The 16,505-nt window shown below is 41.2% G+C and overlaps 1 protein-coding gene across 8 annotated transcripts in view; it reads left to right on the top strand.

Moving 5' to 3' along the window:
• Positions 1-16,505, top strand: part of ADGRG2 (adhesion G protein-coupled receptor G2) — a 124,676-nt gene that overhangs the window by 48,794 nt on the left and 59,377 nt on the right. For all 8 annotated transcript variants that reach the window (XM_035000476.1, XM_035000472.1, XM_035000465.1 and 5 more), the window contains one exon: positions 9,280-9,398. In XM_035000476.1, coding sequence (XP_034856367.1) covers positions 9,281-9,398 — 118 coding nt within the window. In that variant the 5' untranslated portion in view covers position 9,280. The remainder of the gene's footprint in view (positions 1-9,279; positions 9,399-16,505) is intronic.

The following is a 16,505-nucleotide window of genomic DNA, read 5'->3' as shown; positions in this document are numbered from 1 at the left end:
AGTTCATATGCAGCACTTACCACTTAACCCCGTTTCTGTTGTCGTTAGGACATGGGCTTTTTTGGGCATATGAGATGTCATTTCTCTTACTACAGCGTTGCTGGCTTTAGTTCTTGGTGACTTCACCTTCAAAAAATTTTGTTGCTGAAGTTCGGAATGGTTCCTTTTGTCCTATATTTATTCAGATTACCCTAGTTTACAAGATTTGAAATTGCTGTTAGACATTTCTGTGAGCATTCCAGAGACTTCTGTAAATAGTCTTATTTGATTTATAAAATGGGTAAAAATGTGAGGACTTTCCTTGTCAGGTTTTGGCACCATGGTTATCCTAGCCTGGTAAAAATGAGTTAGGCTGTGCTCTTTCTCTATTCTTGGAGTTTTTGTGAGATTGGAATTCCTGTTTTTTAAATATTTGATAGAATCACCAGTGAAAAATCAGGGACTGGACTTTTCTTTGTCTTTTGGAAAATTTTTGAGACTTCTAATGATTAGACATCTACTCATGTTTATGATTTCTTCTTGATTCCTTTTTGGTTAAGTTTTATGTTTTGCATAGGGATTTGCCCATTTCTATCTAGATTTTCAAAATTATTGAATAATGTTATCCCTAAGATCCTTATATCTTGTATGTTTATAGCATTTTCAATTATATTGCTTTTTAAATTCTTTCCACTGATTATTTGCTGGTGCTCACTCTCTTTTCCTCCCCTTTCTCCCCCTCCTCCCCTCCTCTTAATTTTGCCAGAATTGTCTCTCCAAAGAACAACCTTGGCTGTGTTAATAACTTTTATTTTATGTCTTTTTTATATATCATTATTTAATGCTTTTTATTATTTCCTTTTTATTTTTTTTAAAGATTTTATTTATCTTGAGAGAGAGAGAATGAATGGGAGTGGGGTGGGGTGGGTAGGAGCAGAGACAGAGGGAGAGAATCTCAAACACACTCCCTGCTAAGCGTGGAGCCCGATGTGGGGCGCCATTGTATGACCCTGAGATCATGACCAGAACTGAAATCAAGGGTCTGATGCTTAACCGACGGAGCCACCCAGGCACTCCTAAAAGATTTTCTTTTTAAATAATCTCTACATCCAATGTTGGGGCTGGAACCTACAACTCCAGGATCAAGAGTTGCATGTTCTACTGGCTGAACCAGCAGGCGCCCCTCTAATATGTACATTTAAAATGTAAATTTCACTCTAAAGATCTTTAGTTCTATCCTACATGCTTTGAAATACAGTCTTTTTTATTATTGATCAAGTCAAACATTTTCTAATATATGTAATGACTTCTTCTTTGACCTGTAAGTTTGTTAAATAACAATTTACCTTTTTATTATGGTTTAATTGTCTTGCAGTCAGAGAAAATGCTCCTTTTTCCTTCTCCAGTTCTGTAAAACATTTTTGAGACTTCTTGTATGGCTTAGTTTTCATAACTACTCCCAAGTGGAGTGGAGGGTTTATAGATGGTCTTTAAGTCAGGTTGGTTAAATGTGTCATTCAAATATTCTATATTCTTAGTGACTTTCTTATTTGAATTTTACCAACTGATGATAGAGACGTTAATTTGTCATCTTCTTATTGAATCTAACCTTTTATGAATGAACCGTTTTATTTACAGGTAATGCTTTTTGCTTTACAGTATAATTTGTCTGATATTAGTATAAACATATTTTCTTTTGATTAATATTGGCATTACATATCTTCCCATCCTTTTATTTTCAAACTTGTTGTATCATTATGTTCTAGTTGTGTCCTTATAAATACCATGTTTGAATTTTGGTGGGTTTTTTTTTCAGTCTGATGATCATTGCTTTTTCATTGAATCATTTAGTCCATTTATATTTAATGAATCATTGATTCACGTGCGTGTTTACATTTACCATATTCTATTTTTCCTAATCATTTTTCTTTTTTTTTTTTCCTAATCATTTTTCTTTCTTTTGCTCCCTTTTGGAGCTTTCTTTCAAATTATCTGAATATTCTAAACATCCCCCCATCCACTTGTTAGGACGTTATATACCGCACTTCTATTTTTTAACAGCTAGTATAAAAATCACAATGTCTACCCAACTTTTCAATGTCTAAAGATAATCCATACCTTAGCCTCATTTAATATAATATAAGGACCTTGGAAGACTTAAATTTCTTAATTTCATTTTTTTCATCTCCTAATTGAGATATATATGATCTATATTATATAATGTATATGTAAATAATATAGTTGTCATTTTTATGCTATCATGTTTGACTTATCCCTGCAAGATATTATTGTTAATGTTTTATATAGTCAACATTCATTTGTTACGCTAAGCGAATTAAGTCAATCAGGGAAAGATAATTATATTATCTCACTCATGTGGAATTTAAGAAACAAAACAGAGGATCATAAGGGAAGAGAGGAAAAAATGAAACAAGACGAAATCAGAGAGGGAGACACACCATGAGAGACTCTTAATCATAGGAAACAAACTGAGGGTTGCTGGAGGGGAGGGGGGTGGGGGGATGGGGTCACTGGGTGATGGGCATTAAGAAGGGCACTGGGTGTTATATGCAACTGATGAATAACTGAACTCTACATCTGAAACTAATGATATACTATATGTTAATTGCATTTAAATAAAATGAGATAATTAAAAAAAAAAACATTCTTTTGGATTTACCAGTATGTAGTACCACCCTTAGCTCTAGGCAGCTGGGGCCTCTGGCCTGTGTCTCATGCTTTAGAGGTCCCCTGTCTGACCCTTCCCTAGTCATACCCCTCTCTAAGGGTGAGAAGTTTGTGACACAAAGAAATGATGCCCACCTGGAACCTGCTTCACTCCGCCCCCAACCCTTGCTCCTAGATCTTGCTATGGGACCCTGGGACCCTGGGATTCCCTATCCAGTCATTGTGTGCCTATTTCCAGGACCTGAGCAGGCCTCTCCCCGCAGGCAAGTCATGCTGCAGGGGTCCATACCTTTAGACCTAAGGGATGACCAAGGGGTAGCTGCTTGCAGGGAGAGAGGGGGGTTTAGATGTACAGACTGGGCTGTCCACATACATGTGCACAAAACCTCTTGTATTTTGAGATGGAGCCTCAGTGGAAGAGTAAGGGCAAATTGTACCTCCTTTAATTTATTTATTTATTTTTATTTATTTTTATTTTTTTAAAGACTTTATTTATTTATTCATGAGAGACAGAGAGAGAGAGAGAGAGGCAGAGGGAGAAGCAGGCTCCCAAGGAGCAGAGAGCCCGATGCGGGACTCAATCCCAGGACCCTGGGATCATGACCTGAGCCAAAGGCAGACGCTTAACCATCTGAGCCACCCAGGCGCCCTAATTTATTTTTTTTATTTAAAAACATTTTTTTAAGTAAGCTCTATGCCCAAAATGGGGCTTGAACTTACAAACCCAAGATCAAGAGTCACATGCCCTACACACTGAGCCAGCCAGGCACCCCGGACCTCCTTTTAAACTCTTAACCTGTGTATCGCAAATGTTAGGAATGGGCTTGGTCACACGTAACCACTTTCTTTGTTCTTCATTCCTTGTTGCATCTCAGATCTTACATCTTTTGCCTGACTGAGTATATCTTTCAGGATTTGCTTCAGGGAGGATTTGCAGGTAGTGAACAATATCACAGGTTTTTTTTGTCTGTCTTCTGGCTTCCACGGTTGCTTCTGAGAAGATAGCTGTCAGTCTATCACATGCTCCTTTGAAGGTAAACTGTCTGGTTTTCTCTGGCTACTTGTAAGTTTTTCTCTTTATCTTTGGTTTTCTTCAATTTCACTATTTTGTGTCTAGGTGTAGATTTCCTTTTATTTATTGTACAGATTCTTTAGGCTTCTTGAATCTGTGGATAGATGGTTTTCACGAATTTGGGGTCATTCAGTCATTATCATTTCAAACCTTGTCTCTTTTTTCCTTTTTGAAAAAAATTTTAAAGATTTTATTTATTTATTTGTCAGAGAGAGCGCAAGCAGGGGGAGTGGCAGGCAGAGGGAGAAGCAGGCTCCTGGCTGAGCAGGGAGACCGATGCAGGACTCAATCCCAGGACCCTTTGACATTTTTAAAGAGTACAGGCCAGATATTTTTTTTCTAAGATTTTATTTATTTGATAGAGAGATAGAGAGCACAAGTAGGCAGAGAGGCAAGCAGAGGGAGAGGGAGAAGCAGGCTTCCCGCCGAGCAGGGAGCCTGATGCGGGGCTCGATCCCAGGACCCTGGGATCATGACCTGAGCCGAAGGCAGATGCTTAACTGACTGAGCCACCCAGGTGCCCCTCCTTTTTGAATTTGAAATATATGTTAGACCTTGTATTTTTTTTTTCTCCATGTCTCTGAACTTTTCTTTTGTATTTCATATCTGGAGCTCAGGTTTACTTCATTAGGCCCATAACCTCAGGCGTAAGTGGCTCCTTTGTTTATATTACCTCCCTGAGTTCCTGCTTTCACTTCACCTTTGGCGTGGTGATTCTTTTCTATCTTGTCAGGTTTTTGATATATTTAAGAAAATGCTCTTAATATGTCATTTGTAATTTTTTATTGTCTTCAGCAGAAGGTTTGGTCTAAATAACAGAACCCAACATATTCTTAGAACACTGAAGAAATTTTTTTTCCTGAGGTATTTGCTATATCAGGGTCTTTTAGTAGAGTTCAAATAAAATTTAACTATGCTTTTACTAACAGTTTCTGGATTCCTTTTTTAGAGTAAACACATGACCAGAGACTCAAGGGGGGATAAAAAAAAGCAACCCTGAGATTCTCTGACTTCTTTGACACTTGAATGATCCAAGTCAATTGCTTTATTTGCACTGAGAACCTCTTCAGCACCTCCCTTTTAAATTTCCCCTTGTGCAAGTCTGGTTAACCAACACTTATGACTCAATGTAAGTATCTCAAAGGCATAAAGTTTTCTAGGAGACTTAGGGAACAATTACCACACCTCTTGTTACTTCGGTTAAAAATATTGATCATTGCATATATCACAGCTGCCATGGTATAATCGAAATATGCCTGTTAATCAGAGGTAATAGAGAATAACCCTTACCCAGACTTGCCCTAAAGTGGTATCAAGCTATTGCCCCCCCCACTTTTAAGTCTTATTCTTTAATTATTCTATATTTAGATAAAGATAAATTTATCATTTATTGCTATTCAAGGTTGCACTGATGACATATGTGTCTTTAAAAATATGATAAGTGATAGTATATTTAAAGAAATTGAAGAGATCTAGAACAATTTCTTGGAGTACAGACAGGGCCATGGCCTACAGTCGTGTCGCTGTGTACCGTACAACCCCAGGGGTTGCCATTTACATCAGAGTCCACAACCATAAAAGGGGGCCCAGGACCATGATGAAGCTTGGAAAATCTTCTATGAGTGATTGTCTAGAGTCAAGGTCTAGGTTTTAACTGTTTAAATGCTAGCAGATAGTTTTCTTTGTAATTGATGTGATCTTACCAGCCATCCTCAGCACCTCGAAAATTTGCTAAGAATCAGTGGCTGTTTAAATCTTCTTTCTTGATGACCTGGAGAGCATTGAGCTAACCCAAGTTACCCTGGAAGATGAAGAAAAGTTCCAGCTCAAAAAGATAGAAATGACTTTCATGTATAATGAATAAGGCTTTCAACAAAATCCACAGATTTCCCTCTTTGATCAGTGATCCTAGGACTTTATGGCTTAGCAGGATGTCCTCCAGCTTATACCGAAGGCACTAAGGGCTGCATTATTTTAAATACCATAAAATTTCTCCTATGAGGAAGTGTATATTCAGTCTTGAGGAAAGATATTTCAGGCTTAATAACTGAAAGCAGTCTTTTCAGTGGTAGCTGGTCTGTAGTAAGTCCTTCTTGATCCATACTCTCTTTCCAAGGTGATTGCTGGCGTCACCCTTCATTCTGACCTTTCCTGCTCTCATTTGGGAGTTGAGTACAAGCTCTCTTCAGTGAAAAGGCATGGTTTATTTTGATCAGAGGCCCACGTTATGGCACATAATAACCAGTCACTGTGTACTGTGACTGATTTAACTTTGACCATATCTTATACCACTCAGGAGGTCCTGCCCTAGGATTTGGCAAAGCTCAAGAATGAGTTTGCAGAAATTTTGAAATTATATAATAGCATCTTGCATTTGTTGATTCATTTCACCTGATAGACTCAGACGTTTACTTCCAAGGAGGCACATTCTCAGGAGGCCAGCACTGTGGCCTGGTAGAAAGAGTAGGAGTCCCACCAAACAGCCAAATGACCTTGACCCATCTCCTAGAACATGTGGGACCTCTTCCTTCATGTGTAGAATGGGGGTTTGAGGCTAGGTGAATTCCGAGTTCCTTTCCAAAAATAAACTGCTCTGATGATACTCTTTCCAGAACTAAAATTAGGTACTTGCACAGTCAATCTTCTAAGTCAGTTCTACAAATTCCAGGTAGAGTTGAGTCAAGGCATTTGTATAGGAGAGTTTTTGGGGTTTTTTTGTTTGTTTGTTTGTTTTGGTAGAGGTTTGTTTCACTAAATATAGACTTTTTAAAAAAATAACAGTGCTTTTGGAGGGGAACTGAGTTCAGAAATAAAAAATAGATTGGTTTTTAAACTTTCAAATGAAACTTTTTGTGACATACGCCTAAGTGTACAATTCGATGAGTTTCAGGAACTGAACACACCCATGTAACCTGCATGCAGAATGTTACCTGTACCTCAGAAACCCCTTTGTGCCCACGTCTAATTATTATACCCGCACCCCCTATCCAAGGATAACCACTCTCCCTACTCCTTGCTCCATCGATTGGTTTTGCCTGCTTTTGTACCTCCCATGAATGGAATTCTGTACACTATGCATTCTTTCACGTCTGGCTCCTTTATCTCACTTTATGTCTCTGAGATTCATCAATATTGTTGTGTGTAGCTGTAGCAGATGCTTACATTTTCCTCCAGAGAGGCATTGCTACATCTTTGCATTCGGGTTCGAGGGACTCATTTGGGAGGGTCAATAATATGCCATTATGAACAGAGAGAGGATAAAAGTGTTGAAGAGGAGAGCCAAACCAGAGGCATTTGACAACTTATTAACATAGTGTATTATTATTATTTTTTTAAAGAGTAAATTTTTTTTGAAGATTTTATTTATTTGACACAGAGAGAGAGACAGCAAGGGAGGGAACACAAGCAGGGGGAATGGGAGAGGAAGAAACAGGCTTCCCACTGGGCAGGGAGTCCGATGCTGGGCTAGATCCCAGGACCCCAGGATCATGACCTGAGCTGAAGGCAGACGCCTAATGACTGAGCCATCCAGGCGCCCCAACATAGTGTATTATTAATATATGATACAGCTTATTGATTTAAAAAATGTAAGCCCTCTTTGGAAGGAGAAGGACTCACCTCCTGTCTCAGACATTATCATGCCACGTCCAAGGAAAGAATTCCCTCACTGGTACTGGTGATGGCTATTAAGTTACAGGATCCTTAAAGATTGCCAGCTTTTCCTTGGGGCTGAGAAATTATGTTTTACCCCCATCTTTCCGTGCCCTCGTCCCCGTAATCCCTGCACTGTTTTACCCTGCACATGCCGGGTGCAAAATAGGTATCTGTCGACCTATGACAACAAGTGAAGAGTACAGCTAGCGTTTATAGTGGCTTCCCAGGGCTTACTCACCACAGCAACGCTGTCGGGTTGGAATCCTGGCCATTGGAAAGAACTTGTCCAAAGTCATTCAGACACTGCATGGCAGAGCCAGAACCTTGCGACTCCTGCTCTTCAGTCTTTGCCACCGGGCACACGCACTCTATTGTTCTGAGGCTGGCAGAAGCTGCGGTGGTGGCTGGGGTCGTGGGTGCTCCGTGGTCAGGACTTCTGGCAGCCGAGAGCATACAGCCTGGTCTGCCCTGGCCGCTCGCCCTGGGGCTGGGTAGGGGGAGCCTGCTCAGTGGGCTCTCACTTCCCCATTCTTGTGCCTGAGCCCGTGGGCAGATTGTGACTTCCTGGCTGGCTTCTTCCTCCCTCGGCATCCCATGCCAGCCGCCGCTGCTGGTGCTGACTGCCTGGCATGGGGTTCTGTTGGCCAACTCCTCCACCGTTAGAGGAACTGACACAGTCTCAGGATTTGCCATTCTCTCTGTGTGCCAGGCTCCCCCCTCAATACATTTTTTTTATTGCCCCTCAGTAAATATTTGTTGAATGAATGAATGCATGAATGGTAAATGAGGCTTTTAAATTCAGTTTTGATACGAACTGTGCTTTTAAAAAATGTTGACTCTGTCCTCCTGACCACTAAAGATGCAAGCAGTGATAATGGGCTTGTAGGTAATAAAGAGGAAATCCTTTTACAGTATAAGACATAAACAGGAGTAGAATTATTTATAGGGTTCTCCAACCCCTTCTGATTCTTAGCATAGTTTTTAACCAGCATTTATATAGTAGTAATAATTATATATGCAGCGCTTTTTGTTTTTAACTTCTCCTCTTGATATTTTGCATGCATTGATGTTTTCCATAAATTCACAGGGACCACGTTTTTAAAAATTTTTTTAAAAATTTAATTTTGAGTGAAGTATAGTTGACATACAATATTACATTAGTTTCAGGTGTACAACAAAGCAATTCGACAATTCTGCACATTATGAAATGCTCCCCACGTTAAGTGTAGTTACTATCGGACGTCCTACAAATTTATTACAATATTACCGACTGTATTTTTTATGCTGTACTTTTCATCCCCGTGACTTATTTATTTTATAACTGGAAGTTTGTCCCCCTTAATCCCCTTCACCTATTTTGCCTGTCTCCTCTGGCAACCACTAGTTTGTTCTCTGTATTTGTGAGTCTATTTCTGTTTTTTTGTTTTGTTTTGTTTTTAGTAATTTTTAATGTGATATGATACCCCACTGGGTGGTCCTCCCATAATAAACAGAGGTTTTGCTCTTTATAGCCAATGCCCCATCTGGCATTGCCAGTTCTCTGGAACGAGAGTAATTTTTTTTTTTTTAAGATTTTATTTATTTATTTGACAGAGAGAGAGACAGCGAGAGAGGGAACACAAGCAGGGGGAGTGGGAGAGGGAGAAGCAGGCCTCCCGCTGAGCAGGGAGCCCGATGTGGGGCTTTTGATCCCAGGACCCCGGGATCATGACCTGAGCCGAAGGCAGACGCTTAACCGACTGAGCCACCCAGGTGCCCCTGGAACGAGAGTAATTTAAAGGATGCAGGATTGCAGGTTGCCTTGGTTAAGTAACTGCCTCTTGGGTATTGCTGTGTTGTGATTGCGGCATGCTATGATGATACATTTTCCCTTTATTTTATTCCAGGATGTTTTTCTCTGGCAGGCAGTGTGGCCATGTTGGCAGACCTGAAGAACTTTTACTGATGTTCAAGATATTTCTTATCATCATTTGTCTTCATGTTGTTCTGGTTACATCCTTGGAAGGTAATGTGCCTGGGTGTTTTTGTTTTGTTTTGTTTCATTTTTTCCCGTTTTATCTCTGTCTTTATGTGTTTATTTAGGTTTTGTTTTTTTTTACTATAAAGTAAACATAACATAAAGCTTACTATTTTAACCATTGAACCACTGGCATTAAATATATTCCCAGTTTTGTACAACCATCACCACTATCCATTTGTAGGATATTTTCATCATCTCAAATAGAAACTCTGTCCATGTTAAATAGTAGCTCCCCATTCCCTTTCACTCCAGTCCCCGGTACTCTCTCTGCTTTCTGTCTCTATGAATTTGCCATTCCAGGTACCTCATATAAGTGGAATCATTCAATACTGGTCCTTTTGTTTCTAGATTCTTTCACTTAGCATGTTTCCAAAGTTCCTCCATGTTATAGTATGTATCAGCATTTCATTCCTTTTTAAGATTGAATAATACGCCATTGTGTGTATAGACCACATTTTGTTTATCCATTCAATGTTGATAGACATTTGGGGTATTTCTACCTTTTGACTGTTGTAAATAATGCTGCTCTGGATATTGGTGTACAAGTACAATTTCGAGTCCATGCTTTCAGTTCTTTTGGGTACATATACCTGGGAGTGGAATTGCTAGATCATATGGTGATTCTATGGTGATTCTTCTTGAGGATCTGCCACACTGTTTCCTCCAGTGGCGGCACCATTTTTCATCCTACCAGCAGGGCACAAGGATTCCAGTTTCTCTCTGTCCTCACCAACACTTCTTATTTTCTCTTGTTTTGATAGTAGGTGTGAAATGATACCTCATCATGGTTTTGATTTGCATTTCTTTAATGATTAGTGATGGGGAGCATCTTTCATGGGTTTATTGGACATAACGTTATTTTTTTAGAGAAACATCTACTCAAACCTTTGGCCCATTTTTGAATTGGGTTGTTTGGGTGTTTTGTTGTTGTTGAGTTTAAGAGTTCTTTATATATTCTGTGTATTAAATCCTTTACCAGATAATATGATTTGCAAATATTTTCTCCAATTCTGTGTTGTCTTTTCACTCTCTTAATAGTGTGCTTTGACGCACCAAAGTTTTTATTTTTGATGAAGTCCAATTTATCTGTTTTTACTTTTATGCCTGTGCTTTTGCTGTCTTATCCAAGAAACCACTGCCCAATCTGATGTCATGAAGATTTCTCCTATATTTTCTTCAAAGAGTTTTAGAGTTTTAGCTCTTATGGTCAGGTGCTGTGATGCATTTTGAATTCATTTTTGTATATGGTGTGAGGTAAGGGCCCAGCATCATTCTTTTGTGTGTGGACATCCACTTTTCACAGAGCTATTTGTTGAAAAGACTGTCCTTTCCCCATTGAATGGTCTTGGCACCTTTGTCAGAAATCAATCGACCACATATGTGAGGGTCTATTTCTAGTGTTTATTTGTTTATTTGAAGGCACTTCTGCATGGAAATGTTAAGGGAGGTAGACAATCAGCCAAATGAAGCAGGATGGTTTTCAGAAGAGAGGATCTTTAGAATGAAACATGGAGAAAATGTACCTAAGGAAGGCAGCAAAAAGGCCAGAAATCTTGGCTGCAACATCTGTAGGCACAACTTCCAAAAAAATACAATGCTGCTATGCAAATGGAAAGAATCCTCACCAGGAATATTATTTAAGAAGAATTATTAAGGACACAGAGAGAAATACCTTTCTTACTCAGAGGAGAGTGGCAGGATCAAGGAATCTTCATTGGATAAAGCAAATATCTACTAGCAGCAAACAAAGACATGTAAACAAAATAGATGCACAACACACACATGCGAACTAAATGGAAAACTTCTGAACAGGATAAAACACAATAATTGACAACCCTTCAAAAAGCAGGCACTGGGGCATGTCAAGAAGCCACAATACTTGAGAAAAAGAAATGGTAAGAGCTAAACATGTACTGACTGCTTACGATGGGCCAGGTCCCTCCGTGGTTTACACATATGCACTCTCTTAAGCTTCTCAACCACATCTGTGAAGGAGAGGTCCTAGTGTTAGCCCCATTTCCCAGATCAAGAAACTGAGTCTCAGATAAGTAAGTTGCTCAAGGAAGTGGCTGACTGGAATTTGTAGCCAGCTCTGAATTTTGTGGTCATAACCAGAAAACCAGAGTTCTCAAACTCTGAAAACATCAGTTCTCAAAATGTCAGAATCCCCTGGAGGACTTGGGTCTCTCCCCCAGACTTTTTGATTCAGTAGGTATAGGGCTGGACCCAAGAATGGACATTTCTAACAAGCTCCCAGGTGATGCTGATGCGATTGGTTCAGACTACACTTTGAGGACCACTGCCTGCACAACTGGCAGAAGACAGAAGTAGGTAGAGAAAACTCCTCCAGCTAAATATCACGGGCTACACATTCTGCTGTGGTACTGTGATGTTCCTCTAAACTATGCTTGCGCGTCATCTTCTTGGGGCATTAAAACATCACTGTGGAATCGGCAGAGCAGAAGTCAAATGTCCCCACTCTACTGATAAGTAAATGTCCCCAGGGGCGTGATTGGTTGGAAAATGGTGGAGCCAGACTAGATACCAGATCTTCAGTCTCATGTTTCAGTGCTTTTTCCACCATGGGGATAGATGAGGAAGGAAAGTGGAACATAAGGGGAAAAAAGTCATCAAAATGAAAGCGGCTTGGTAGAAATAAGTCTTTTTGGAAAAGTGTTTTTAAAAGTAATTAAAATGGGGCAGGTAAACAGGAATGTGCATGTGTGCTGATGGCTCCCATGTCTCTCTAACTGCAAATGACCATGCATGGCCTGTGCTTGGAACAAGCCAGAAGTGCCAGGGAGTTAACACTCCAAAATAGTGAGGGATGAGAGTCGGCGTTTACCTATGCCAGCTTCCTCGTCCCTTGGTGAGATAGTGCTGAGCTGTGTTCTACACACCTAGTAGATTGTTGGGCTGTGCCCCAGTTGCCCCCAGTAGTAATCCACTCATTAATGTACCCATTATTGTCTTTACTCCCTTCCCTGTCTTACTTCCCTACTCCCTCCCTCTGCTTTCTGGGGTCTCCCCACTTGGAACTGAATGAATCGTCCAAGGTCCAGCCAAATATTGCTACCTCTATAAAACCTGCCCTCATCTCTTCAGAAGAATTAAACCTCTTTCCCCAGTGCTTTTCTCTTTATCCATATCTTTTTATACTTGTCCCCTTCTATGACAGCGTTAGGTACTTCCTTTGTATCACGGGTCCTTTTAGCACATTGTCAGCGCCAGGTGAGAATGGAGAAGGAGGGTTTGCGGGGGCGGATGGGAAACTAATGGGCAGGCTGGGGACTTGCTCTGGGCCATGCCCTGCTAGGTGTTTAGCTATATCATCTCATTTACTCCTCACAAAAACACCTCAGTTTTTGTGTCTCAGTTTACAAATGAAGAAACTGAGTGTCCGTGTCAAAGAGATTAAGTCATTTGTGCAGAGTCTCATAGCTCGGTGGATTCCCCGTTGGGATGTGTAGCTTGTGCTGTTCATACTCTACCGGGTTGCCTCGTAGGTGTCTGAAGACTGAAGGAACGTGTCACTGAGGTGTGGGGAGAAGACAGGGAGCCGGGGTATGCCGCTGGTTAGCAGCCATTCCCCCTGGTTTTGGGGTATTTGGACTGCAAACACAGTAGCTTCATCCTGGAAGCCTGAGAGATGACTCATTAGCTCCTGACAATAAGGAGAGGTAGGTCTGACACTCTCTTGTTAGGCCACTGGCCAACAGAGAATCCTTAGACCCTAATGCTTTCAGTTGTGTAATTTGGTAATGTGTGAGGGAATCATTCTTGGTCTACCAGAAGCCCACATGAGCTTCAGTAGGTAACTATAGTTCTCTCTTGCCTCTAGCTCTCCTGGGCTGTGCCAATGCCTTTTTTTCTTTTCTTTTTTTGTCTTTGAAGGAGGTCTTCTTTTAGGTACAACTATTTTCCAGAGGGTGAGATGACATAATAGTGGAAGATGGTTATAATTTCATCCCTGTAGAGTTGTCTTCCCCATTTGGAAACAATTACACATTTGAGCCAGTTTGGTAAGCTCATGAGCTATAATCCCCAACTTTCTCTCTCTGGTCTGGGCCTAGATCTTTCTGCACTGCAGGCATTTCCAGAGATAGATTTCTCTGTAATTCTTCTCTCCCAAGGCCTCACTCTCTTGTTTCCTCTTATCCTCTCATGCTTTGTCCATCCAAATCTTTGTTCTTTCTTGTTCAGTGCATGGTAAAGCTGTAGGAGGGTAGACTGTAATGCTCCTGAAAGGCAGGGAACCTGTCTTGTTTGACTTTGTCTTCCAGTACCAAACCGGGTGCTGTACTCCTTCTCTCTCAATTCTCTATCTGTGCAAATGAGATTATAAATACCATGGCATTGATCTGATGCTCAGCCAATCTTACAGCCTCCCAAATTCCCACTACCCCCATACGGGCATGAGGTCACTTCTGGTAGACCCTGCCTTTTTCCCTGGCAGATAGAAGTGGTGACAAGGAATGGTAGAGGCTCTAGAGAGTTGAAGGGGAAACTGAAAGCGGAAGACATTGTGTCCCACTTTCCACTTAGAACTCCTGGTCAGAACTCATAGCAGCCTGTATATCAACATGGAGGCCATGGTAGAGATGAAAGATGATGACATAGAGTGTTTAGGCAGAGAGAAGGCTGGAGACGGTGTCTTTTTCAAGTCTTTCTTGTCTCTTGTGGGCAGGGTAGAGATTCTAAATGGCCTTCATGTTCCTTGTGGGTAGCTGTGTTGTGAGCCAGGAGCAGGGACAGAGTGCAAAAGCGATGGCGTGGACAGTTTAGACCAGGGGCCAGATGAAGGATGTGACAGACACTCAGAGGTGAGACTTGAGGGGACCTGGATTATCAAGAGAGGGACCCCCAGGCCAAGGTGGGCTACTGAGAGAATAGACCATGGGGGCCAGTGGACACAGTCTTCAGCAGTGGATGCCAACTGGATACTCAGGAACCCCACAGGGTGAGGGAGATCTCTGGAGAGGCCATTGAGAACCCATTGCTCAACACGGGGTGGGCTCAGAGATCCGGGCCCCTTCTCCCTGCTGCCAGAAGAACACTAGCACCCCATTCCCAACCTGGAAGCCATCTTGACCACCAGATGGAAGAGGAGGCAAAACAAAGATTGTGCATTTATCCAAAAGACATTGATTGAACTGGAGATCATTTCGGAGCAAAAGAGCGAGCCACCTTAAATCATCAGGTGTAAGGATCCCTTTCCTGTACCTCTGGAATGGAGGCTCCAGAATAAGATGGAAGCTCGGGTATTTTTTTTTTTTTATGTGTTTCTTTATTGTTGCTATTATTTGTACATCCAAATTCTATTTATAAATTTTAAACTAACTCTAAAACGAATACGTATTAAGATGTGTTAGGACACTCTGCTAGGGATTGTTGAAGGTGATCATCATATCCTGAATTCTGCTCCTCCTTCTGGTTTTACCTTTCCAGGTATGAAGAAATATCTAGTCAGGTCCTTGAGGGTAAGGGTGACAACTTTTTCCTCTCTGTATCCTCCATAGTCTAGCACATAGTAAATGCTCAATAAACTCTGGTTGTTTGATTTTGACTTGTGACTCTAGTGTAAAGCCTAGAGATACTCTAAAACGCGGACCTCTCCCTTCAGCTTACATCACCAGCATTACCCTCATCTGAACCCAGTGAGTTCTTATACAACATATGTTACTCCTCTAATGTTTTGCATAGACCTCAATGAAGTGGCTGTCCATTGGCTAGAAACCCTTAAAGAATGGTTTCCTCTCCTCCATATGATGAAGGGGTTCAGCTGATTGCATGTTAGGATTTCTTCACACTCTTACATTCTGAGTTCAATTACCCAGTAGGGAGAGTCTTCAGCTTCCTAATTCATTGTCCTGGGTTACCAGAGATCCTTGGGGTCTGCTTCGAACTGAGAACCGCTCATCTCTGCCATCTCATTTTAAAGCTGCTCTCCTATTCAAAATTCTTTTTTAAAAAGATTATTTATTTTAGAGGGGGGAGGGAGAGAGAGGGAGAGTGAAGGAGAGAGATCCTCAAGCAGACTCCCTGCTGAGCGCAGAGCCCAATGTGGGGCTTGATCCCAGGACCCTGAGATCCTGACCTGTGCTGAAATCATCAGACGCTTAGCCAACTAAGCCACCAGGCGCCCCCAAAATACAACTTTTCTAACTAAGTCGGCTACAATAGGAATATCCGTACTTCCAGGCTTTGTTAGTGGCTTTTACTAGTATGTAGATGTTTACAAAAATGGTTTGTCATATGGGAGTCCTACTCCTGAGGATCATGAAAAAATCATAATATGGATGTTTGTTGGGAGCAGAACTAGGGAGGTGAGTCACAAAGAAGGGGAATTCATGGATTTAGCTTCAAAGTGGCAGGGACTCCTCCTCCTCTAATTCCTGTTGATTCTTTGACTTTTGACCTTGTCGATATCATGGCAAAGAAAAAGAAAATGGTAGTTGGGGAGAGTAATTTTAGCATTGATTTTGTCCCATCATTAGTTTAATGGATATTAATTACTCCGCAGCCCTCAAATTAAATGGATGTGGCAGAGACTGGTTGGCAGCTCACCAAACTTTAATTTTTTTCTTTCTCACCACACAGCTAGCCTCTGTTACCCAGCCTCCCTTGTCATTAGAAGTGGCTATGTGACTGAGTTCTGGTTAATGGATGTGGGCAGAAACAATGTTTGCCACTTCTAGGCTTAGCCATTAAAAATCTCCCACCTGATCCCCCTCACTGTCTCTTTTCCTGTTGGCCTGCTGGATATTGTTCTCCAGAGCAAATTTGGAATTTTCATGTTGAACACGGCAGTGCCTCTGTCCTCCTGGGCCCCTCAATGGCTGCGTGGAGCAGATGTCCCTCTCCCTGCCCTACCCTACTCTCCATTCTAGGCTGCTGATTGGACTTTACACATGGAAAAGAAACTTCTATTTTTTTGAGTCCCTGAGATTTTAGGATTTAGTTATTGCAGCAATTTGCCTTACCTTAACTAATACATCTATGACCCTTCTCACCAGGGTTGTTTGTACATCTCGTTCTGCCATTGGAAGGTGGGGTGGGGTGGGGTAGGCATCTCTTCTTTCTTGAGATCAA

This window comes from Mirounga leonina, unplaced genomic scaffold, assembly GCF_011800145.1.
Source record: "Mirounga leonina isolate KUSES-001 unplaced genomic scaffold, KU_Mleo_1.0 Mir_101595, whole genome shotgun sequence".
Lineage (NCBI taxonomy): Eukaryota > Metazoa > Chordata > Mammalia > Carnivora > Phocidae > Mirounga > Mirounga leonina.
The sequence above is the reverse complement of the archived record's forward strand: the minus strand, read 5'-3'. Positions and strand labels throughout refer to the sequence as shown.